Source organism: Monodelphis domestica, chromosome 2 (genome assembly GCF_027887165.1).
Source record: "Monodelphis domestica isolate mMonDom1 chromosome 2, mMonDom1.pri, whole genome shotgun sequence".
NCBI classification, from domain to species: domain Eukaryota; kingdom Metazoa; phylum Chordata; class Mammalia; order Didelphimorphia; family Didelphidae; genus Monodelphis; species Monodelphis domestica.
Window position 1 is genome coordinate 191,436,475 of NC_077228.1, and position 24,550 is coordinate 191,461,024.

General features: G+C 35.0%; 1 protein-coding gene across 4 annotated transcripts in view; it reads left to right on the top strand.

Moving 5' to 3' along the window:
• SPAG9 (sperm associated antigen 9) overlaps positions 1-24,550 on the top strand; it is a 226,480-nt gene that overhangs the window by 118,865 nt on the left and 83,065 nt on the right. For 2 of the 4 annotated variants that reach the window (XM_003340183.4, XM_001363821.4), the window contains exons 4-5: positions 10,926-11,020; positions 23,904-24,057. In XM_003340183.4, coding sequence (XP_003340231.1) covers positions 10,926-11,020; positions 23,904-24,057 — 249 coding nt within the window. Of the gene's footprint in view, positions 1-10,925; positions 11,021-11,275; positions 11,953-23,903; positions 24,058-24,550 lie in introns of those variants that run through there. The other 2 variants (XM_001364067.5, XM_007481864.3) reach the window with 1 other exon arrangement.

Here is a 24,550-nt window from a genome sequence, read left to right on the forward strand (position 1 = left end):
AAATTTATCCCCTTCTTAACTATCAATTCTTATACTCTATAATTAATATCCTGGTCTACTTGCTGTCCCTCACATAATGATCTTTGTCCCATCTCCTTTGTACTAAGTATCCCCCATGTTTGGAATGTACTCCCTCCTCACTTTTACCATTTCTGCTTTCCTTCAAAACTTAGCTTGTGTACTGCCTTCTACATGAACCCTTTCTTGTTCCACTAGTGCCTTCCCTCCCCAAACTTACTGTTTGCTGTTTATTCTTTATGTACTTATTATATATTATCTTCCCTGTAAGTATGTAAGCACTTTGAGGGCAAACACTGGCCCATGCTAGACATTTAATATATGTTTGTTGTGTTTTTTTTTTAATTGATTCAAGGATCTTATTAGGGCTTGTTTTACTCTTTACATTTTGTGAATTCTTCTTAGGAAATGTCCTGTAAATATGGAACAGAATGATGAGAGTTTTTAGAGTAAGTTTAGATTCACAAACAATAAGCATTACTCCAAAAAGTCCTGTTCTGTTGCTTCATTGTGGAATGGAGATGACTCCATGTGGAATGGAGTTTCTGGGGACAATGTAAGTGAAATGGATGCTCTGGCAGGTTCTATTGTCCTGGAAGGCTTTAAGTATGGCCTTGGCAGCAGACTCAGTATGCTTTTCAAGAACCAGCTTAGTTAAGTAAAGAGGAACCTCACCATCATGTAGGTTGGCTGTTGGTGACCAATTTCTTGACTAAGGCAACTCACAAAATACTTGGCCTCTTTTTCTTCAGTCACCATAGAAATGGGAAAATGTTCAGAAGGTGATAAGAATCACATAGTTTTTAGTTTATCTGTAAATTTCCATTTTTTGGCATTCTAAATGTGGGATCTTAGTCCAGTGAACAAGTAGATATACTGATGGAGGAGCTGAGTCACATCAGTCAAATTTGACATTTTTGTTTTAAATGAAACCACAACAAAGATGTTGCAGCTAAGTGAAAGATGAGTTGTGTCCTCTCCTGGAGAGGCAAAGAAAGAAGTTGGATGATTTGGTTTTATCATATGTGTAAAGGCAACAATTGAGATGTAGTAACCTTGTTTTTCTTTATCAGTGATAAATATTTGTAGGAAGACCACCTTGAAAATAATTACAACTTATGTATTTTAATATTGGATGCTTATGATAAAGAAGTAGAAGAATGTAATGAAGGCCTTATAAACCCCTCCAAATTAAATCTGTAGACACTGGTATTTTGTGACTTAAGTCAGAAATTGGGGAAAAGATGAGGACAGTGAGAAAAATATGAGAAAAGGAAATATGAGGAAAAAAGATGAAAAAGACTAAACATTTATAGATTTCAAAGAAGTCTTTCACCCTTCTATCATGCACACAGTTTTCAAGAAAAGAATTGGCAGACACTGGAAATGGCAGCTACCAAATATTTCACAAAAAATGAAATTGAATTACATTGTTCATGGACAGGAAAAGACTTGTTTTTGTCATCATGGAAGCTAACCTTGAATCAGTTATCTATGTACAATCATACCATTGTCTTGTCAGAACAAAGACTGGACTTTGTAAAAAGCAAGAAGAAAGAATAGTAATGAAAAAGATGGTGTATCATTGAAACAACTCAATCCTGAATTGTTTAAGCAAGTAATAGCAATGGGAAATGGGCAATAGATACCAGAAATGATGTGAACAGTGATTGTAGTAATTTTATGCAGAAATTTAAGCATTATAAATCTATTGCTACAATAAGAAAAGAACTCAATAAAGACTGTACTTAGTGAGCATTTGACTTACTAAGTGGAAAGGGATGGCTACCCAAAATAGTACTAAGTTACAATATAAACTTGTTTTAAAAATTTTTTAAAGAGGGATGTTGACAATTATGAACAGTATTGCCTTATAAAATAGACAAAATAGAATCATTTTTAAAAAAATTTGACATGGTGTGTGTGTGTGTGAGAGAGAGAGAGTGTGTGTGTGTGTGTGTGTGTGTGTGTATATATATATATATGTAGAATCACGCAATGGTTGAACTTGTAGACGAAACTGGAGTAGGAAAAGAAACAGTAGAAAAATAAAAAGATTCAAAAAAATTATGACAAACTTGTTTTCACCATCAAGATCAGTGGAACCACTGAATTTGGAATCTAATATCATAGTTGCAAGCACATTCATCTGGGAGGTAGAAATAGTAAAAAGAACAAAAATAGATTAGCCAGCCAGATTATACCAATGTTTATAGAGTGGTTGCATTGCTAAAGGATATATAACCATGAGAGTCCTTAGTGATTGATGTTGAATTATCCAAATATGTAATTTAAAACTACTTTTCTGTGGATATGAGTAAGGAACAATTAATTTTTCACAAATTATATTCAGCAATGGAGTATACCTTTACTACCATTTTGCATTTGACTGAAAAATGTACGGAGTAGAAGATCCCATTGTGCTTATTGTTGATTATGGGAAGGCATTTGATTTGGTTGAGTAATGTTCTGTATTAATATAGGTTCTTCCAAGAAGATGCCTCCCATTCATTCATCAAAATCATTCAAGATTTCTTGAAATATATAACAGACATAACCCTATTTAGTGATCTTCTAATCATAAATATCAGGAAGCAACAAACAGCTAGATATATGTACCTACCACAATAATGGAGATCTTACATTGAATCCAAGTTGAACTTCTCTGTGGATGGTGAAGTTTTACAGATGCTTCTGTTTGTGGATGACATGGTACTAGTTGCATCAAGTCTGTAATTATTACAGAGCCTTTTATTTATTTATTTTTTAAGAGCCGGTACCTTCCATCTTGGAATCAATACTGTGTATTGGTTCCAAGGAAGAAGAATGGTAAGGTCTAGGCAATGGGGGTTAAGTGACTTGTCCAGGGTCACATAGCTGGGAAGTGTCTGAGACCAGATTTGAACCTAGGACTCCCATCTCCAGGCCTGGCTCTCAATCCACTGAGCTACCCAGTTGCCCCTTTTAGAAGAGATCTATGACTATTTAAATGGTTAGGATGATCTGACCATCCACAAAAAAAGGATCAAATGGATAAAGAATGTCTGTGGCTCAGAGTAGGACACACATTTGTACTGAAATCAAAAGTCAACCATTAGTTAAGTATGCCTGACACTGAAAGAACAGAGGAATGATGAGTTGGGCCTATAATTAAACCAGAGTAGAGGGATGAGCTGTATTGCATTGGGGAAATTAATAAATCTATTTTAACAACCCTACTCTTTTAATGAAATCAAAGGCCCATCTTTTTAAACATCTGTTTCACCAATGTTTCAAGACAAGAATAAAAAAACAATGTCCAAATAATCAAGAATGATTATCATACAGGCAGCAATGGAAAGACTTAAGGTGGCTGTGAACAGACTGCAGCATATTGCATGAAGAACTTTGAAGAACAGGAATAAAAGTTGCAAACAAGGAATAAATAAAATGGTGGACAGCCAAAGAATTCACTGATACCCTGTTAATATCAGGAGAAATCAAGGAAGATCTTTAGGACATTGGATGGAACCTCTTATGGCAAACTCATAGAGTAAATGAACAAGAGTTGCAGGGATTGACCAGTAATGAAAAGGAATTTGCCTTTATTGCTTTTATATTATTGATCATAAACTAAGTGAATACATATAATCCTTTAAATAGGTAACTGTAATTATGATGTTTAGGAGTTAGACCCAGTTAGTAAACTAACTGTATACAAGATATCAATTATAATAATAGAATATTAGCCATAATATTAGAAAGGATATAGTTTGGTATATTAGAATACTATAGGAACTAACTAGATTAAAGACTTCTGAGGAATAAAAACTGAAACACATGCAGCAGGAAGTAAATTGTGCTCATTTGGAATGGTGAGTGCATAGCAGACCTGATGAGATCAGAGGAAAACAATGCTGGTGTGTCCAAGTGTTGTTTGATCCTGTGAAGATTTACACTCACTATAGGTTCTGCTCACTCTTAGGGCCTAGATAGGTTACTTTGACCTTATACTAGAATTATAGTGTACCTTTTGCCTTATTAATGACTTATGCTAATTAATTGTCAAAAATCTATAAAAACACACTTGAACATCTAAAGGGAGTTGTTGCCACAGGGTGGACATGGTAAGAACCTCAAGCTTTAATTTCCACAGTTAAAGTCTGGATCTTCAACCTAGAGATGTCTTTATTTCTAACATGAATTAATGGGTTTTGAAATACACTATTAGAGGGCTCTCCCAAATAGATTGAAATTACAGATCCATTTGATTATTAAGTACATAAGTATATGAGTTCTCATAGTGGATGACCATGGAAGATCAGAATAAATGTTCCAGTTCCAAGCTGGCATATCAGGACAAGGGACCAATCAGAACTCTCAGGAGACACATGTGGTGATTAGGCTTGAAGAAGTCAGGGTGAATCAGTGACTTGTTTGAATGGTTGATGATAACATATCATTGTAGGACTAAGAAGGTTCTAAGTCATGGTTCTACTTTTTTTTTTTTAGAAGCAAGTTAGTTCATCTGAGGGATTTGTTCCTTTCAATTCTAGTATAGTGTTAATACAATACTGTGAATCTTTTTTACAAAGTGAAAGAATTCTTTTATAAAGCAAACAGTCATCCCTTAAATTACTGTTAGTGCTCTATGCAGGGAACCATTTACTTGGCTGGCCAGTCCCCCCCCCCCCCCCAATTGTATTTCTTAAATCCCAACAACAATTTGTGTTTTGTGATGTTTTTACCTTCATTTCACATATGAAGAAACTGACTCTGCCTGTGAGACAGTGGGTGAGTCACTTCATTTCCTTGGGACTCATTTTCCTCATTTGTAAAATGAGATTGGATTAGGAGACTTCTAAGGTCCTATTCCTGCTCTTAATTTATCATCTCTAGATACTCAGAAGTTTAAGTACTTTGTCTACTATAACATGTAGTAAATGCTTAATTTGAATTCTGGATTTCATTTTTTGGGGATAGGTTTTCAGTGTAACTACATCTATTTCAGGCAAGATTGCTGAATTAGAGCTTATATCTAAATATGCTCCTTTTTTCATTTCAAAACTACAAGAAATACTTCAAATAAAGTAAAAGAATTGCAAAAGAAGGAAAAGAAAGAAATCTTCAGAAGGAAAATCTCATAAAAAAAAAACAGCACAGAAAGTGAAGAATAAACAGGGACAGCTAGGTGGCTCAGTAGACAGTAGAGAAACAAGTATACAGACCTCAAGTAATTGCAAAAGAACTCAGGATTCGTCTTTTCTGTTTAGGTAATCATAATGCTGGTCATACTATATCAGTTTCTTGTAATCCTGGAAATTGCTCAGAAGCATACTATTTCAGAAAATTTAAACATTGGCATTTTCCTCATAATTGAATGTCAAGCTTAAAAATTAGGCTTTGGTTCTTGAGTCCAGCAAACATCTTTTCTTTCTTAAACAAAGGAACTTAGTTTTCTTCACCTTAATATTTTGATTATACGTAAATATCTCTGTGCCATGGAATTCAGACATATTCATTCAAATATTAATTTCTTTAAAAAGACAAAATTTTTCTTAAGATTATTTTCTTTTAATTGCTTTAGTGAAATAAATATCTGGTAGATATTCTCAAAGAAAGACCTCTGAAGATAAAATCTTTCCTTATCTTCCTTTTCAGAGAGAACTAGATTTTTATCTAATGGACATGGAAAATTTTCTGCCCTCTTAACATTAGAAAAGGAACTATCAGTCATGAGGCATTTATTAAATGTTTATTATATGTTAGGTACTTTACTAAGTGTTGGGAGATGCAGATGTCCCTTCTTGACTCTCCTCCCCCATGCCTCCCCAAAATCTCTGCCCTAAAAGAATTACACTGTAATAGCAAGGATATCATATAAATAACTATGTAAATAAAAGACATAGATATACATGTAAACATGTGTGTCTATATAATAGGTAGAAAGTAATCTGAAAGAGGGAAGGCAGGGAAGGAATACATATTTATATAGAGCCTACCATGTACCAGGTACTTCATGGATATCTCATTTAATCCCATGAGATAGTTGCTATTATAATTCTTATTTTACATTTGAGGAAACTGAAGCAAACAGAGATTAAGTAATTTATCCAGGACCATGTGGCTAGTATACAACTGAGGCAGGATTTAAATTTACATCTGTACCTCTAATTGTTAGCAATAGCAAATGGGGAGTTGGAAAGGCCTCCTGTTCTAGCTGGGATTTAAACTGTTTCAAAGGAAACCAGGGAAACTAAGAAGCAGTAGGAAGGGTGGATCATTCTAGGCATGGGGGATAGCTAGCTAGTACAAAGACACTGAAATGGGAGATGAGCACCATGTGCATGGGACATCAAGTAGGCCATGATAATTGAATCATAGAGTACCTGCAAAGGAGTAAAATGAAAGAAGAAAGGTAGGAAGTGGTTAAGTTGTAAAGAGCTTTATATATAAAGAGAAGATTTTACATTTGATTCTAGAGGAATTTGGGAGCCACTTGTACTTCTTAAGCACAGGGGTGAGAGCTATAATGTGGAAAAATCACCTTAGTAACTGAGCGGGCAGCTAGGCAGCAATTAGAGTACCAGGCTTCTAGCCAAGAACACCTAACTCATCCAGCCTCAGATACTTCCTAGCAATGTGACCCTGGGCAAGTCACTTAACCCTGTTTGCCTCAGTTTCCTCATCTGTAAAATGAGCCAGAGAAGGAAGTGGCAAATCATTCCAGTATCTTTGTCAAGAAAACCCTCAAAAAAAGTCACAAGGAGACAGACATGACTGAAAATGATTGAACAACAACAAACTGAGTGAAAGATGGGGAATAGGGAGAGATTTGCGGTAGGAGGAATAATTGCAAGGCAATTTCAGTAGTCTGCTCAACAGGTGATAAAAGCCTGAACTAGGAGTCTATGGGGGAGAAAAGGGGATGTATGTGGGAGTTATTGTGAAGATAGAAATAATATTTGGCAACAGATGGGACCAATGGGATGAGTTATGGCAGAAGTTGGGGATGACACTGAAGTTTGTCTTCAAATCTTGGGTGACTTTGAGTCATGTTGACATGTCTTTCAACTCTTGAATTCTGGGATCTTCTCATACTTTGGAAGCCAACCTGGATATGCTATTGTAGACTATTTAAAATGGGAACCAGGGGAGTGAATGTGAGTGGGGCAGCTGGGTAACTCAGTGGATTGAGGGCCAGGCCTAGAGATGGGAAGTCCTGGGTTCAAATATGGCCTCAGACACTCCCTAGCTGTGTGACCCTGGGCAAGTCACTTAACCCCCATTGCCTAGCCCTTACTGCTCTTCTGCCTTGGAACCACTACAGAGTATTGATTCTAAGATGGGAGGTAAGGGTTTAAAAAAAAGAAATGGGACCTGGACCCAACCATTTGAAAAGGATATTCTTCAATTCCCCATTTTTCAATTGCTTTTGGTTAAAGTTTCCCAAAAAAAGGCATTTCTGATTTCAGAGATAAGTAGCTGAGAACTTTGCTGGTATAATTGTAGAAAAGAGGTCTTTCCTTTGAACTTAGGATGTATATGCTTTAGCAGTGCCTTGGTTGCTTTCCCTTATTACCTCCACTTGTTTGATACTTTAGCTCCTTACAAGGCCCAGCTTAAGAGCCAGGGACCTCACCTGATTTTCCCAAGGATTTTTAATTTACCCTGTAATTCCTTATCTGTATGTGTCCACATGTAATCCACAAGCTTCTAGGAAGGAAGGAAGGAAGGAAGGAAGGAAGGAAGGAAGGAAGGAAGGAAGGAAGGAAGGAAGGAAGGAAGGAAGGAAGGAAGGAAGGAAGGAAGGAAGGAAGGAAGGGAGAAAGGAAGGAAGGGAGAAAGGAAGGAAGGGAGAAAGGAAAGAAGGAAAGAAGGAAGGAAGGAAAGAAGGAAGGAAGGAAGAACCTATCTCTACCTCTGTTTCATTTTTTAATCTAGTGCTTATCAGTGCCCAGCTCAGAGACACTTAATGAATGCTTATTGGTTGATTACTGTATTTGTAGAAAATAGGTATTAATAATGAGGAATGAAGGAGGAATTCCCTGCCTCTTTTATTTAAGAGTCAAAAAACATCCAATCTTACCATTTTTAATTCCGGTATGAAGCTCAAGAAATGGTTGATTATCACATCAGCTGATTGACTTAACTAACAGTTAACTAAATTAAATTTGCTAAGAAGAATTAGCTTTATTTAAAAAATTTTTTTTCTAATGTCTTTCATATCCATTCAAGTTCTAAATTACAACTCAATATTGTTTGAGATTTTGACTGTTACAGGTAACACTTAAAGTTAATTGTGTTTTGGTTATGATAGGACTAGTACTACAGTAGATTTAGATGAGAATAGTTAAAACTTTTACCCAGTCTAAACTCAGATATCATTATAATCCATTCCCTTATGCTTTTAGAAAGTTTCTCCCTAGCTGCTCTTTTATTTGCTAGAAAGTAGGTAACTTACTTCCAAGGTTTGCTGGACACAAGGTCTCCAAAAAAACTCAAGTGACTGTAAATATTGCCTCTTTATAGGATAAAAAGGATCTTTTAAACTCAAATGCTGTAACTATTTTCTAGTATTTTCAATGTATTTTTAAAGCATTAAATGCTTTCCTCTTGCCCTCTTTAGTACCCTCTACGCCCATTTGCCTTTTTGTGAGAGTATTCTCTTTTTAAAATGGCATGATGGATTTTTGGATAATTTTTGTGCCACTTTTTGATTTGTCAATAAAACAAGGGCTTTACTGTTACTAGTTCAAAAGAAAATTGTGATTTGATCAGTAAATTGCACTTGATAAAGTACAGCTCATATCACAGTTGCAGACAGATTTTGAATATTTTTGAGAAGATAATTTTGAGATTTATTACAAATATAGAATAATTTTATTTTTAAATAATGCTTTGTATAATTTAATTTCTAATTGGGGCTTGGTCTTTTTTTTTTTTAACTTCTTTCCTCATTCCTTTGTCCTAACAATTCAAAGAATACACTCACATTCCTTACACCAGCATGGCTTCTAAAATTAGGATAATCAGGATTGGGAATCTAAGATTGATCTTTTACTGTAAACAGCTTTGGGTGTAGCCAAATATGTGGGGGGGGGGGGGGAGAGGCAGTAGGACAATACCTTTGAATCTCCCATTTATATGAATTGGAGAAAATAATTCTGAATCAGGCATAATCTAGTATTTTTACATCTCACTATTGGAATCCTATAATTAGGCATATGATTTCCCATCTTCATGAGAGGATTAGGGAGGGACTAGAGCAGGGGTCCCCAAACTAGGCAGCAGGCCACATGGGGCCCCCTGAGGCCATTCATCCAGCCCCCACTGCACTTCCAGAAGGGGCACCTCTTTCGTTGGTGGTCAGTGAGAGGAGCACTGTATATGGTAGCGCTGCAAAGTGCAGAGTTGCTCATGTAAAGTACTACTTCCGGTGACATAATCCTTTGCATGGTGCCTTGTTCTGAGAGTAACTGAATGAGAACGAGGCACCATGCAAAGGATTATGTGGCTGCACAATGGAAGATGTCAGCACGGTGAGCAGTGATCTGGGGGAGGGGATTCCGCACTGTGTATGCTATACTGCTGCTCCCTATAGTGGTGGCAGTGATGGGTCTGTGCAAGGTGTGACAGGCCCATCACAGCTAGCATTACAGCCTCCGCTATCCCAGACAATGGTATACAGATTTGTTCATAGTTCGTTTTATTTTTTTTAATAGTCAGGCCCTCCAACTGTCCGAGGGAAGGTGAACTGGCCCCCTGTGTAAAAAGTTTGGAGACCCCTGGACTAGAGAATAATATTGGCCTACTTCCTTATTTGATAACAATTAGATGACTTAGGAAAGACTCAATAAAAATCTTCCAAAATTGTATTGAATGAGTCAAGATGCTGAAAATACTGGTTATTGCTTAGCCTAATCAATAAATTGATTTTTTGTACCCAGTATCCAGCCTCTTGGAATTTTTACTTGCCACACTACACAAACATCGTAATGTAGTTAGTCTCATGGTCCTAATTTTTTAAATCTTTCTACCTTTTTTTCAATATGAGACTTCTATAGTAAAAAAAAAATTTTAAGCATGTAATTGAAATACATGTTGCATTTTTGTGCATTTTTTTCATTAAGTTAAAAGTTGAAGATTATTTTTAAATCATACTGGACACTTCACATTTCTTAGAATTTACCTTGTATGTTTAAGGTTCTAATCAATATTCTGGGTACAGTTTTTCTAAAATTTTATTTCATGACCTGAGAAGTCAGAGACAGGTATATTTCAAAATCACTTGAGAAATGTATACAATTCATATTTTTAAAAATATCTTAATGAAGTTAATTTTTTTCTTCTTTGAATTAGAAATGAGATTTTATCTCCCATAGAACCAGGTTAAAGCTATATATGTACAATAATTTTTTGTACATACTAAATTGGAAATGATTTTTACACTTCTATCCTTTTGTCTGACTGGTGACAAATCACATCAGGAGACTGGCTTATTTCAGGTTTTATATGTTTCCTCTACAACTCTCTTTGTTTCTTAATTTATTCTGTGGATTTCCAAAAAATGTTTTTATGCTTTTAACCAGTGACCTTTCATTCTCTCCCTTATTCTTATTTTCTAACTGCCTATCAAGTTTGAAATCTAGTAGAAATAATATGTAAACAGTTATGAAAAGTGTTTTGATATATTTAAAAAGATGTTGGTTTCACTAACAGTGCCATTCCTAAACTTACATATCTGCATATTCTTTTGTTCTTTTAAAAATGTCTATTTTTAATAGCTATTTGCATGTCACTGAGTAGTCCTCAGATATAAATATGAAATTGTATAAAAATGAAATTCCTATATATAGTGTATACTTTAATTCTGAGTAATGTTCATTTTAATTCATGTTTTTTTCTTTCTTTTTTTTTTTAAATAGATGATCCATAATTATATGGAACACTTAGAAAAAACAAAACTTCATCAGCTATCAGGGAGTGATCAACTAGAATCCACAACTCATAGTAGAATTAGGTAAGCTTTGTTAAGCATTTTGCCTTGAAAATGGGCAAAAGCATCTATTTATTTCTGTTTCGCTGTGTTCTTCAGTCCTAGAACAGTCAGGCTGATTCAGAAAGTTCTGTTCTATGCTTGGAATGCTGTGGGAGAGAACAGAGTAGAAAAGAATGGAAGCAGCCTTGACTATTAAAAGGCCAAATCATGAGATGGCCATATAGGGCAGCTTTGAGATATCTGGGTATTTTAAAAATCTTGCTAGGAGGTTGGGGGGGGGGGGTTCGGAGAGAGGGGCTAGTTATCCTCAAGTTTGTGGGAGTTTGAAAATAACTTTGTGTTTAGTCTGGCTTTTGGTGCCACGGTATGGGTTTGAAAGGGTTATTAACTGGATATCTGGTTCATGTGGAATCGTGAATAAATTATGTAGATCACCAGGCCGTGTGACCAATGAACTAAGCCAGGACAATTCGTGGAGGGTGAAAAACAGTTAATAAGCTGGCTGTCTCCCGCGGCTGCTGCACAGATGCTCAGAGCGGCAGCTCTATGGTTGTGAGGTGGAGAGAGTGTAGGGTGATGTCATTGATTGGGAGTCGCTGCCTCGGCCTCCGCTGCTGCCTCCGCTGCCGCCGCCGCTGCCGCCGCTGCAGAGCCCAGTGGAGAGCTGCTGATGGCATTGTTTTTGTGGCCGCGGCTGAATGACAAACTTGCACTACAAAGATCCCCCAGTGGCCCTTGTTCTGTAGCCTTCTCGCTCCTCTCAGCGACAGGTCACCATGCCAGCACAGCGCCATGAGTCCTGGATGCATGCTGCTATTTGTGTTTGGCTTCGTTGGCGGGGCGGTGGTCATTAATTCTGCTATCTTGGTGTCTCTCTCTGTTCTGCTGCTTGTGCACTTTTCTATTTCTACTGGTGTGCCAGCTCTGACGCAGAACCTGCCCAGGATACTCAGGTACTCTCCTCCTCCCCTTGCTGGTGCTCCTCTGCCGCCCGCCTGGGCATCTTTCCCTCCATCCAGCCCTGCCTCCGTCCTTCCTCTACTGGTCCTTAGCTCTGGAGGCAGCAGCGGTAGCAGCAGGGCTTCCCCTACCCCCACCTCTTCCTGCTTGCCTGCTCTCTGCTGTATTCCTTAGCTTGCAGAATGAAACAATGGGGGTTGGCCCGAAGCTAGGCGCCCTGTTTGTGGGTAAAGTGATTAGGAGCTGGGACCTAGAAAGAGAAAGCTTTTTGTGGGCAACTGAATGGCGGAAGAAAGAAATAATGTTTACTTTGGGCTTCTACGTGAGTACAAGGACAACGTGTGCTTGGAAACTGGCTAATGGCAAAGTGAATGAATAGGAGAGCAGTTATGGAGTCAGGCAACCCAAGTTTATGCTGTCTCTTATTAAGCACCTAACCCTTTACCTAAGCTTTTAGATCCTAGATTTTGAAACTTACGCCCCAAACATGGGGGTGTATTTTGTATGGATTGATGGGAATTCTTATATCATTGGGCTTATTATTTCATATTACTCTTCATAGAAATCAGCAAATCAATTCTTTTCCTCATTTGGAAAAAAGGAGACTTTTAAACTGAAAAGATTTTGAAATATTTTTATACAGAAGATTCATTTTTTCATTATTTAGGCATTAAAGCTGTGAAAGCTTTATAAAGCCTATTCACTGTTGTTTTGTCAGATGTTATCCTTTCTTTTCTTTGTAGAGACTTGGGTGGCAAATGCTCATGCTTGTTGGGAAGTGGGGGTGGTGGCTTGGGGAGTGTTATTTGGTAATCTCTTTACGTTGGCTGCTGTTCATTCTAATAGAACAGAGCCAAAACCATTGTCTACCTTTTAGCTTTAAAAAAAGCTCCAATAAAACTAACTCCCCTCCCTTTCCTTGTTTTGTCTGGGCAGCTTTAATTGATAGTTAAATTTCAAACAAAAGAAAAGTTTACCCAAAGTATCCTAATAGTGAATTTAATCCATTTAGAAACAATCAGTGCCCATTCAATTAAGGGCTTTTGTGATTATATATTCATAGCCCAAATTATTAAATTGTCTTTAAAGCCCAGAAATTACATTTATATAATAAGTTCTTGGTGGTATTTAGTTCTTTATTTCAAATCGATATTATTAAGAATTTATAGAACATATTATTTATGAAACTAAAGTATTTTAGCCCATGAATAGAAACTCAATTCTTATTCTCCATATTTTAAAGCCCCTCTACTATGCTCTTAGAAAACATGCTGAATATTATATTAATTACTTTGAATTTTAGATTTTTTGAAAAAGTAACTGAACATACTGTATAGAAAGCCTACATTAAAAATTTTAATTCAGTTGAATAAAAAAGTTGCTGACTTATGCTTGGCCTCCAGTAAATTTTTAGACTCCTTAGACTTTTGAAACAGGCCTTGTTGTAATTGGTATATTAAGAACTGAGAGTAGCTGACTGTAATACACACACACAAGGGTCGCTTGCTATCTATTTGACATTAGAATTAACTTGATTATTGAAAATATGATAGGAGAGAGAGCATTGGATTAGTACTCAGAAGTTCTGGATTTAAGTCTTAACTCATTGGCCATGTGACAATGGGGAAGCTATTTAACTCTTTAGCTCACTTTATGTGTAAAATGGTGTTAATATATATTTTAATCAAATGATTGTTGTGATGGAAAACAGTGTTGTGATGGACAAAAATGATATGTGTGAAAATGCTTGAAAAGCTAATAAAATATTGCATCAGTAGTCTTGAAATCATTATTATACAGACACGGATCTTTCAGAATCTGTATCTGTATGTGATTTTTAAAAATAAAAATATTAAAGATAATTGCATTATTTATAAAAAATAAACTTTAGCCTCAAGGAGTTTCCATATCTTGAAAGTGATTGTTAGAATTGAATTTTTAAAAATGTACTTATATTTCAACTTAAGATTAAATAAAAAAAAATTTTTTTGAAACCCTTACCTTCCGTCTTGGAGTCAATACCATGTATTGGCTCCAAGGCAGAAGAGTGGTAAGGGTAGGCAATGGGGGTCAAGTGACTTGCCCAGGGTCACACAGCTGGGAAGTGTCTGAGGGCAGATTTGAACCTAGGACCTCCCATCTCTAGGCCTGGCTCTCAATCCACTGAGCTACACAGCTGCCCCCTGATTAAATAAATTTTTGTAAAGAAGCAGATACTCTAGCTTGTCATTGACTTTTAAACTGTCAGTTATTTTACGCACACTTAAACATAGTAAAAAAGTTACTATTAGAAATTGGTTGTCAGTGGTTTTTCTGAACTGTTTAGCATTTTTTTTAAACCCTTACCATCCGTCTTGGAATCAATACTGTGTATTGGTTCCAAGGCAGAAGAACAGTAAGGGCTAGGCAATGGGGAGTTAAGTGACTTGCCCAGGGTCACACAGCTGGGAAGTGTCTGAGGCCACATTTGAACCTAGGACCTCCCATCTCTAGGCCTGACTCTCAATCCACTGAGCTACCCAGCTGCCCTTTGTTTAGCATTTAAGTAAGCATAAAGCATGTAAAAGAAAAAAATTAAAACTATTGGAGTTTCATAAAGTCTGATCTTTTAAAATATAGTTATTAAACTATTTCTGCATACTCTAGGGAACTGTAATGGAAGATGATTCAAAGAAGCACATTATGCTTCCAATTTAAGATGAAATTTTCTAAATCACTTTTATATATGGTCCATGAAAATGAAATGGAATATTCATGATGTCATAAAATTGATATTTTAGGTAAGGTACTTTAAATTCAATACTTTTAATTCATTTGAATATGTTGTATATCATCTTTCATCCTTTTGGAATTCTTTAATTCTGCTAAGGAAGCCATTTTGTTTCAAGAAAGCTATAGTGTTTCAAAAATGCACAATCTCTGGGTTCTGGATTTTTATTCCAAAGTGTAGGACACTATAAAAAGAAGGTGAATATATCATGATATTATTATGATGAAGTGGTAGTCTGATTCTGAATCATTTCCTTCTTTGGCAGCCTGCTGTTATCAACCAAGTCTCTGTTAACAGAGCAGATCCTTTGCAGATTTGATAATAGTAAAAAAGCTGAAGAGCATATAACTTCTTTTACTTTGCATAAGCAGTATTTAAGTGTAGTTTCAGAGAGAACTGGAACATTTTCTTAATTTTTTAGTGTGAAATACATATTTTAAAATTCCTTTTCACATTTTTATTTTAAATATTTTGCTCTGATTTTGCATGAGCTTAGGGAAATAAGGAATCACATAATTTGAGAAACAGAAGGGAGGTTTCAGAAGCCAACTTGTACCCAACTGTCAGTTGAATAACAAGAATTTATTAAATTGTACCTGTATTCTTTTAGGCACTGTGCTCAGTGCTGGTGATATAAAGGCAAAAAAAAAAAAAGAATTCCTGCTATCAAGAAGCTTACTTTCCTCTCCTGGGAGATAACATCTACAAATATATACAGAATAAATATAGATAATACAGGCAGGATAGGAATAGGAACTATAACTGATTACAGTGTTATAAGGAACTCAGGTATGAATACACAATAAACCCAAGGAAATTAAGTATAACAAAGTTGAGAAAAGATGAAGGATAGGCATTATCAGGAATATTAGAAAAAACTTCATGGAGAAAGTAGTACTTGGTTGCACTAAACAGTTATTCTAAGATAAGGAGGTGATTTCCAGTCTTGAGGGATGATGGTCAGTGCTAAGGCTCAGAGATAAAGGAGATGAAGTCTAGGGTGTGAAGTATGTAGAGGAGGCCAGCATGAATGAAATGTAGAGTGAAGGAAGGGGAGTAAATTATATAATGTCTCTAGAAAGATAAATTCTAGACATGTTGAAAAGGGGGGCTTTAAAACCCCAAGAAGAGTTTATTTTTGATGCTAGTGCCGAAAGGAAGTTGAATTTATTGAATAAAGGGAATTGACTCTTTATCAGTTCTTTAGTTAAGGAATTCACTTTGGCAGCTGTATGAAGGATGGACTGGGGAGCGGGAGAGACTTAAAGAAGACTCTTGAGGAGGGAGGCTATTGTAGTCCAGGCAAGAGGTGATGAATCGGATTGAAGAGTGACTGCAGAAATAGAAATAGCAAGACCAGGCAATTGATTGGACATATGGAGTCAGGGATAATGAGTAAAGGAGGATAAAGTCACTGTTACAAGCCTGGGAAAGAGGAAGAATGGGGGGGGGGGGCGGGGAAGGTTGGGGCTGGAGAGAAGGAGCTGATGAGATAATCTATAATGATCTGTAGCACTCTTTTCCATAGCATATATATTGGTCATTCAGCCTTTCCTTAAAGACCTTGTAATTTTGGATAGTTTTAATAGTTTAGGAAGATTTTCCTTTACTCCTGGATTTTGTTGGTAATATATAGACATGCTGATGATTTATGTGGGTTTATTTTGTATCTTGTAAACTTTCCTAAAGTCATTATTTCAATTAGTTTTTTAGTTGATTCTCTAGTGTTCTCTAAGTATACCATCATATCATCTGCAAAGAGTGATAGTTTAGTTTCCTCATTGTTAACTTTAACACCTTCAATTTCTTTTTCTTCTCTTATTGCTAAAGATAACAGTTCTAGTACAATATTAAATAATACTGGTGATAATGGGGCTTCCTTGCTTCACTCCTGATTTTATTGCTAGGGTTTCTAATCTACCCATTGCTCTTAATTTTATTCTATGGTGCCAAGAAGAACAAATCTAATTCCTGTGTACTAACCCTTCATTATACTAATATTCCCTAAATATTCCCAATTCTTTTAACTAATGATCATATGTGATTACTTCAAGACTCCTTTGTATTCTGGTCTCCTTCCTTTGAACTTTGTTGCCCTTGACTTTCAAGTACACTGACAAATAAGCTAATACTGAGATCCCCAACAGACCCTAACTAGTCTGATTATTCCTCTTAGGGGTAGTGAAATTCAAGGAGGAATTTGAATGAGAGTTTTAAGAAACATATATTTTTATATCTCAGGTGTCACAGAATCCTTGACTCACAGGTTATTTTATCCAGACATCCCAGCCAAATAATCAGCCACCCTCTGCCTCAAAATCTACAGAAAAAGGGGAACCCATTGCTGCCGTAGCTGCTTCATACTAAATTTAAAGAGCTGATAGGGATTTTAGTTGAACATCTAGTCCAACTCCCTCCCATTATTTTTTAAATTCAGTTTTATTTTCAGTTCCAAATTTTCTCCCAACTCTCCTTACCCTTCTTTCAAATTAAGAAAGCAAGCAAAACAAATTTCCATATTGTCCATGCCCAAAAATTAAAAAAAAAAAAATTTAAGCCTCAGTTTACCCTTTAAGGCCATCCTTGAGGTGGGTAGCATATTTCACTATGAGTTCTCTGAAATTTTGACTGGTTATTGTATTGATCAATATTCTTAAGTTTTTGTAAGTTGTTTGCCTTTTACAACATAAACCCTTTTCATGGTTCTCGCTTTGCATCAGTTCATACAAGTATTCGCATGCTTTTCTAAAATTATCTTCTTGTCTGAGTTGGCATTGGAACCCAAGACTCTTTCTGGCATACCACAAGATGGCTTAGTGTATGCATGTATGTATGTATATATATTTATATATGTATGTGTGTGTATGTATGTATGGGTGAGTACAAGTATGTCTCTCTAAAACCAAATGTGTACATGTACATATATATATATACATGTAGTCATATCTTTGTGTTGTGTGCATACATATATCTATTTGCCCCTGGCTGTGTGTTTATCTGGGTGGAGGTGATTCTGGCCCAGCTTTATCCGGGGACAACAATGTTTTCAATAAAATTTAAATGTCAAAAAAATTAAAATAAAATAAAACTATCTTCTTTTTTTAATAACTCAGTAATATTCCATCACATTCATATCCCACTTAAGATTCCAGTTCTTTGCCACCATGTAAAGAGCTGATAAATATATTTTTGTACACATGGGTCTTTCTTTTTATTTGATCTTTTTGGAGTAAAACCCTATTATCAGTATCACTAGGTTGAAATTGCTTTCATTACTCTACCAACAATGCATTAATGTACCTGTTTTCCCACAGTTTTTTTAGCATTTATCATTTTTCTAATCTCATAAGTTTGGGGTGGTTCCTCAAGTTGTTTTATTTTGTATTTCTCTAATTATTAGTGATTTAGAGCACTTTTAACTATGACTATTATTTGTTTTGATTTCTTCTTCTGAAAACTACCTATTTGTGTTCTTTTATTCAGTGTTTATCAGTTAGGGAAAGATTCTTATTTTTCCCTATGTTTCTGAAAACTGAGACCTTTATTAGAGAAATTTGCAATAAAGATAGCCATCTCCCCACCCCCAGTTTCCTACTTCTTTTCTAATATTTGCACCATTGGTTTTGTTTATGCAAACATTTTACAATTGTATATGATCAAAGTTTTCCATTTTATATTCTATAAGCCTCTTTCTCTTGTTTTGGTTATGAACCGTTACTATATAGATATAACAGGTACTTTCTTTTAGACTCCTCTCATTTGTGTTTATTGTCACTCTTTATACTTAAATCATGCATCTATTTGGAGCTTGTCTTGTTATACCTACAGTGTGAGATGTAGGTATACTTAATTTCTGCCAAAACACTTTTCAGTTTTCCCAACAGTTGATTAGTGAGTTCTTGCCCAGTTGCCAAGATCTTTGAGTTTATCAAGATGATGAGGGCAATTATACGTGTTTGCATCTGTATATTGTATATTCCACTAATAAACTGATATTTCTTACCCAGAAAGAAATTGTTCTGGTAATTATAGTTTGGGATCTAGTACTGCTAGGCCCTCTTCTTTGACCCCTCCCCCATTTTTTTCTCATTAATTCTCATGGTATTCTTGACTTTTTGTTCCTACAGTTGATTTTTTTTTTGGTAGTTTGGTTGGTATGACACTGAATAAGTAAATTAAGTAGCATTGTCATTTTTACTACATTAGCTTGGCCTACCCATAAGCAATTTATATTTCATCAATTGTTTAAATGTCTTTATTTGTGTAAAGAGTTGTTTGAAATTTTGTGTGAATGTGTATATATATACATTTAATACCTGTCTGTATGTGTTGGCAGTTAAACTCCCAAGTATTTTATATTACTTGTAGTTATTTTAGAAAGAATTTCTCCATATCTACCTACTGGATTTTGTTGATAATTGATGGAAATGCTAATGATTTATATGGATTTGTTTTATATCTTGCAACTTTCCTGAAATTGTTAATTGTTTCACTTCATTTTTTTAGTTGGTTGTCTAGGTATTCTGTGCTTCTAGAGACAGCCATTTTTGTAATCTTTAAAATTTTTTTTTATTTAGAACATTTTCCCATGGTTAACGTGATTCATTATTTTTCCTACCCCTCTTCCATTCCCCCTCCCAGAGATGACAAGCAATTCCACTGGGTTATACATGTATCATTGTTCAAAACCTGCCTCCATATTATTCATATTTGCAATAGAGTGATCTTTTAACATCAAAACCCTAATCATATCCCCATCGAACCACATGATCAATCATATGTTTTTCTTCTGTGTTTCTACTCCTACAATTCTTTCTCTGGATGTGGATTGTGTTCTTTCTCATAAATTCCTCTGGATTGTTCTGGGTCATTGCATTGCTGCTAGTAGAAAAATCTGTTCCATTTGATTGTGCCATAATGTCTCTGTGTACAATGATCTCCTGGTTTTGCTCCTTTCACTCAGCATTTTTTCTTATTATTTCCTTGGGGTATAAACCCAGCAGTGGTATGGCTGGATCAAAGGGCAGGCAATCTTTTAAAGCCCTCCAGAATGGTTGGACCAATTTACAACTCTACCAGCAGTGTGTTAGTGTCCTAATTTTGCCATATTCTTTCCAACATTGATCACTTTCCTTTGCTGCCATATTGGCCTATCCATTGCATGAAATTTTTTGAAAAGCTTTTATTATTGGGAAAATTTCCTCTACATCAAGACTAATTTTGGCTTCTGGGATGAAACAAATAAGCCTAACTCCTTATTCATTTGACAAACCTCCAAATATTTTAAGATAACTGACATGTGCTTCCTTCCGTGTTCTCAGAAAAACATTCCTCATTCAGCCTATCAAATCCCCTTATTGCAATTGTGGTCATTTTTCTTTGGAAATGCTATAACAATGCCAGTGTCCTTCTAAAAATCTGATACCTAAAACAGAATAAAATACTCTGATCAGGGTACATTGGGATTTGTTGTTGGTGTCCAACTTTGTAACCCCATTTTGTGTTTTCTTGGTAGAGATACTGGAGTGGTTTGCCATTTCTCCAGTTCATTTTATAGATGAGGATCTAGGGCAATCAGGATTACGTTAATATATGTCCTCTATTTACTGTGCTACCTACCTGTCCTATAGAAGGGTTACCATCTACCTTATTCTGGATTCTGTGTCTCTCAATACAACCTATGATCACTTTAGATTTTTTTTTTTTACAGCCATAGCATGCTCTTAACTTATTTTTTGATTTTGCAGTTCAGTAATTCTCCCCTACCTTTTTTACATGAGCCATTGTCTAATCATACTTCTCTCATCAAACATTTGTGAAATTCATTTTTCAAACTCAAGTACATAGTTTTACATTTATTCCTACTAAATTTTGTCTTATTAGGTTCAAAGCATTATTCTAGCACATTGGCTTTTTTTTTTAAAGCTCCAGTGTCCTTGAATGTGTTATCTATTCCAGATTCTTGTCATGTGCATATTTGATAAGTATGGCATCCGTGACTATTGAAGTCATTGATAAATTGTTAAATAGCAGATCCCTTAGATCTTCTATTAGAAATTTCCCTTGATTGATGATTACTTTGGTCCAGGTAGTGAACTTTTCAGAATTCAACTAATTTTATTATGTAAATCACATTTCTCCATCTTGTCCACAAGAATGATATGAGAGACCTCTATATAAATTCTTTACTTGAAATCTGAATGTTATATTATCAGTCTTTGATCTATTGATCTAGTTACCATTTAGTTTACTAACTCATTTGTTTAATTAGTTTAACTCATCTATTTAATCTATTCAGTTTGGTAACTTGTCTAATCATCTATTTGTGATTCATCCTAATGCTTATTTAAATATTTAAATATTTTAGGTTGACTCATAGAAAACCATTATCATTCACTGGTGTTTTAAGTTATTATTCCAGGATTTCCAGTGGTTCACTTGCCTTGCCTCTTCCCCTTGTAAAGAGTAGCATATATTTGTGACCCAGCTACTCAGGGTTATAAGTATAATTGGTGTCCATGGTATCTAATACATCTAAATGGCTAATAATAATAATAATAATAATAATAATGATAATGTTTATTATAGTACTTCTTTACAAGGCACCTTTATATATATTATATCATCTTTGGGTTTCTGTTCCCCCTCAAAGAACAAAGAACAATTAAGATGTATACTGACAAAAATTATAAGGAAGGGCAAGATTCTCTGATTCCATATTCAAAGGGTGTAAATATCTGTTATACCTCTTGGATATAGATAATCAAATTCTCCTTCAGCCCCTCTTAACTCCCTAACATAACTGGGGTGTTGATTTGTGGAGCCCTTTATCATGGAGTAAATGAGAAAACTTTGAATTAATTTTTTACACCTTTCCAATCCATTCACTTTCTACTCATAGATAAAGATGGCAATATTTTAGCATTTTGTAGTCTTTTGCCTCAACTCTCTTTCTTTAATTGGGTCTTTATGGTTATGTATGTATAGTGATTATTATTTACCCCATATTACACATGAAGAAACAGCTTTTAAGTGACTTGCCTCAAGGTCATATAGTTAAGGGCTCACATCTTCTGACTGTGAGAACAGTGATATTTCTTCTACTTCATGCTACCCTTAGAAGCATCAGTCGTATATTCTTGACTACCTTAATAATATTCCTTAATAATTATGAAGATCATAAAATTAGGCGGGACTTGAGGGCATGATCTAAGACACTAAAATGCTCAGGATGCCTCCCCCTCCCCCCTTCAAATCTATTGTTTGTCAAAGCCTAGGTAAAATACTTGTTTAGCACTTTTCAGATACTCATAATTGAGTCTCATAGAATCTTAGATAAGCATTTTCTACTTAGCTGTGTGTTTGTTGCCTTTTTGATTTCAGTTCTTTTTCTAAGTAGGAAAGGGGAAAATACTGCAAATATTGAAAAAAAATGAAGAGTTGACTGCTTATATATAGCATAGAGTTCTATTTATCCTCATGTGTTTTTTTGATGCAAAGAATCCTTAAAAGCATTGATCTCATCCTTACATAGATGAATGCTTTGGATATTGGCTGTCTGTTTGTTAATCCTTTCTGATTGTACTGCAAAATGCCACTTTTTAAAAAACCTTATTGTTTCTGAGATGACTTAAATTCTTTACAGCAATATTGTTTGGGAACTCAGCCGATCTTCCATCTTTTCTCTCTTGTGAATTGATGATGTAATGATATTAGTAGCTCCCATTTTGGGCTACATAAAGGGCTCCACAAATCAAAGTATTTTAAGAAGAATTGTTTCATTTTTGGAACCCCATTGTTCGTTTAAAAAAAAAACATGCCAATTGTTTTTGAGACTTTCAGCAAAATGATAAAACTTTGAGTTAATTTTTTAAACTGTTAAAACGGTTTAGATAAACTAGATTCTTGTTTTCTAGTACATATTACTTTTCTTCCTGTTTTCATCTAGTGGATACTTAACTTTTATTTTTTTTGGAGGGGAATGAGAACTTTCTACTTCTGTATTGCAATTCTTATGGCCCAGGTATTAACTCATTTGATCTGGAATTAGAAGATTGAGAAATTTGGTACTGACTCCTACCACATTTTACTCTCCGGTCCATTTAAAATGTTCATGAGCATACCATTTCAACATAGAAATAAGTTATCTTAAGTTAAAGGAAGTCCCTAATGTATAATTAATGTACTAAATTAATATGATATAATCATGAACCTTAATTTGAGAGATTTACTGTAGTATTATCTTCAAAGGAAAAAGAGAAATTCCAGAAAATAAATACTGTTCGTAAGTAATATCCTATTTTGGAGTAGGATTTAGCTTCACTTTCATTTATCATTTTTAAAGAAAAGGAGAATCTATAATACTATATGCTTTAATGTTTATTTTGGTAATTGGTAACTGAGCTTTAGCTATATAACTGGAGTTAGCTTTACCTTTAGAAAGCCATATGCACAACTTGATGTAGTAGTGTTCATCTACCTGAAAAACCTCTTCATGATTCCTGAAAATCCCATCATTAGATTCACTTATTAGTTTTCAGGTCTTGACTTCCACAAAGTCCTTTTTAAATGTAAATGCAGTTAGATAATTAAATAATTGTTTCTCATTAATATGATGGTGAGAAATTATTTATTAAACTGATTATGCATCTAAGTGCAGATAAAGAAGCATAGAATTAGGCCCTTTTGACAGAGGAGAAGAGAAAAGAAAATATCTGGTGCATTGGAATCTGTGCCCAAGAAGAGCAGGCCATAGTAATGTTCTACATTTGAGATTTTTCAAGTATAACAGCAAGGAGTATCAGGGTGAGAAATTGGGATTAGAATTTGCTTCTGAAGCTTAACTTCACCAAAAAAAAAAAGATAAGTAAAACAACTATTTTCACTATAAAGACCATACTATCAGACAGTTTCTTCAATAAAACCAGATGTAGTCAAGAAGGATTTTTTCTGACCTATTATTTTCCCCACCATATATTCACATGGTAGAAAACTTGGATTTATTCTTCAGTCTTCATAGAGGTTCTTTGTGCTCATAGGTGATAAGTTTTAATTGAAAATCATTAGGTCTAATTGTTAATTGAGCAGAGAAACCATTTGCCCCCTCACAAAACTAATTTCATTACTTTTTAATTAATTGTATTAATAAAATCTCTACCTTCTCCCCCAAAACAGAAAAGAACAACGCCCTATATCATTAGGAATCTTCCCACTGCCTGCAGGAGATGGACTGCTTACCCCTGATACTCAGAAAGGAGTTGATACACCAGGATCAGAACATTGGAAATTCCAAGAATTAAGTCAACCCCGTTCTCATACCAGCCTTAAGGTAAGCTTTTTATTGCTTAATTCTTTCCACCTGGTCCAAACCCCAATCCCTCTATTTGTATATTTTAAGAATTATAGTGCCTAGTACATGAGGGGAACTACAGATTCATATAAGCATTTGATCATAAAGAAGTTTTCAAAAACTTCTATGCATGTATGTGCATATGTATGTTTATATATTTATATTCATGTATATACTTAATATTAAATGATTTATAATTTCCAGTGTGCTTCTGTTTATTATTAATGTACATTCATGCATACATACATATAAATACATACATGCATTATAGATACCCTACTTAAATAGTATCCTATGGAGGAATGGAGTTATTTTAATAGGCTGACCCCTTATTTTACCAATATATGACAGAAATTCTTAATCTGGGATCTGTGAACTTTTTTTTTTTACATTTTATAATGATTTTAGTAGAATTGGTTTCCTTTATAATTCTACATATCTTTTTTTTTTGTAATTAAAAATGTTATTCTGA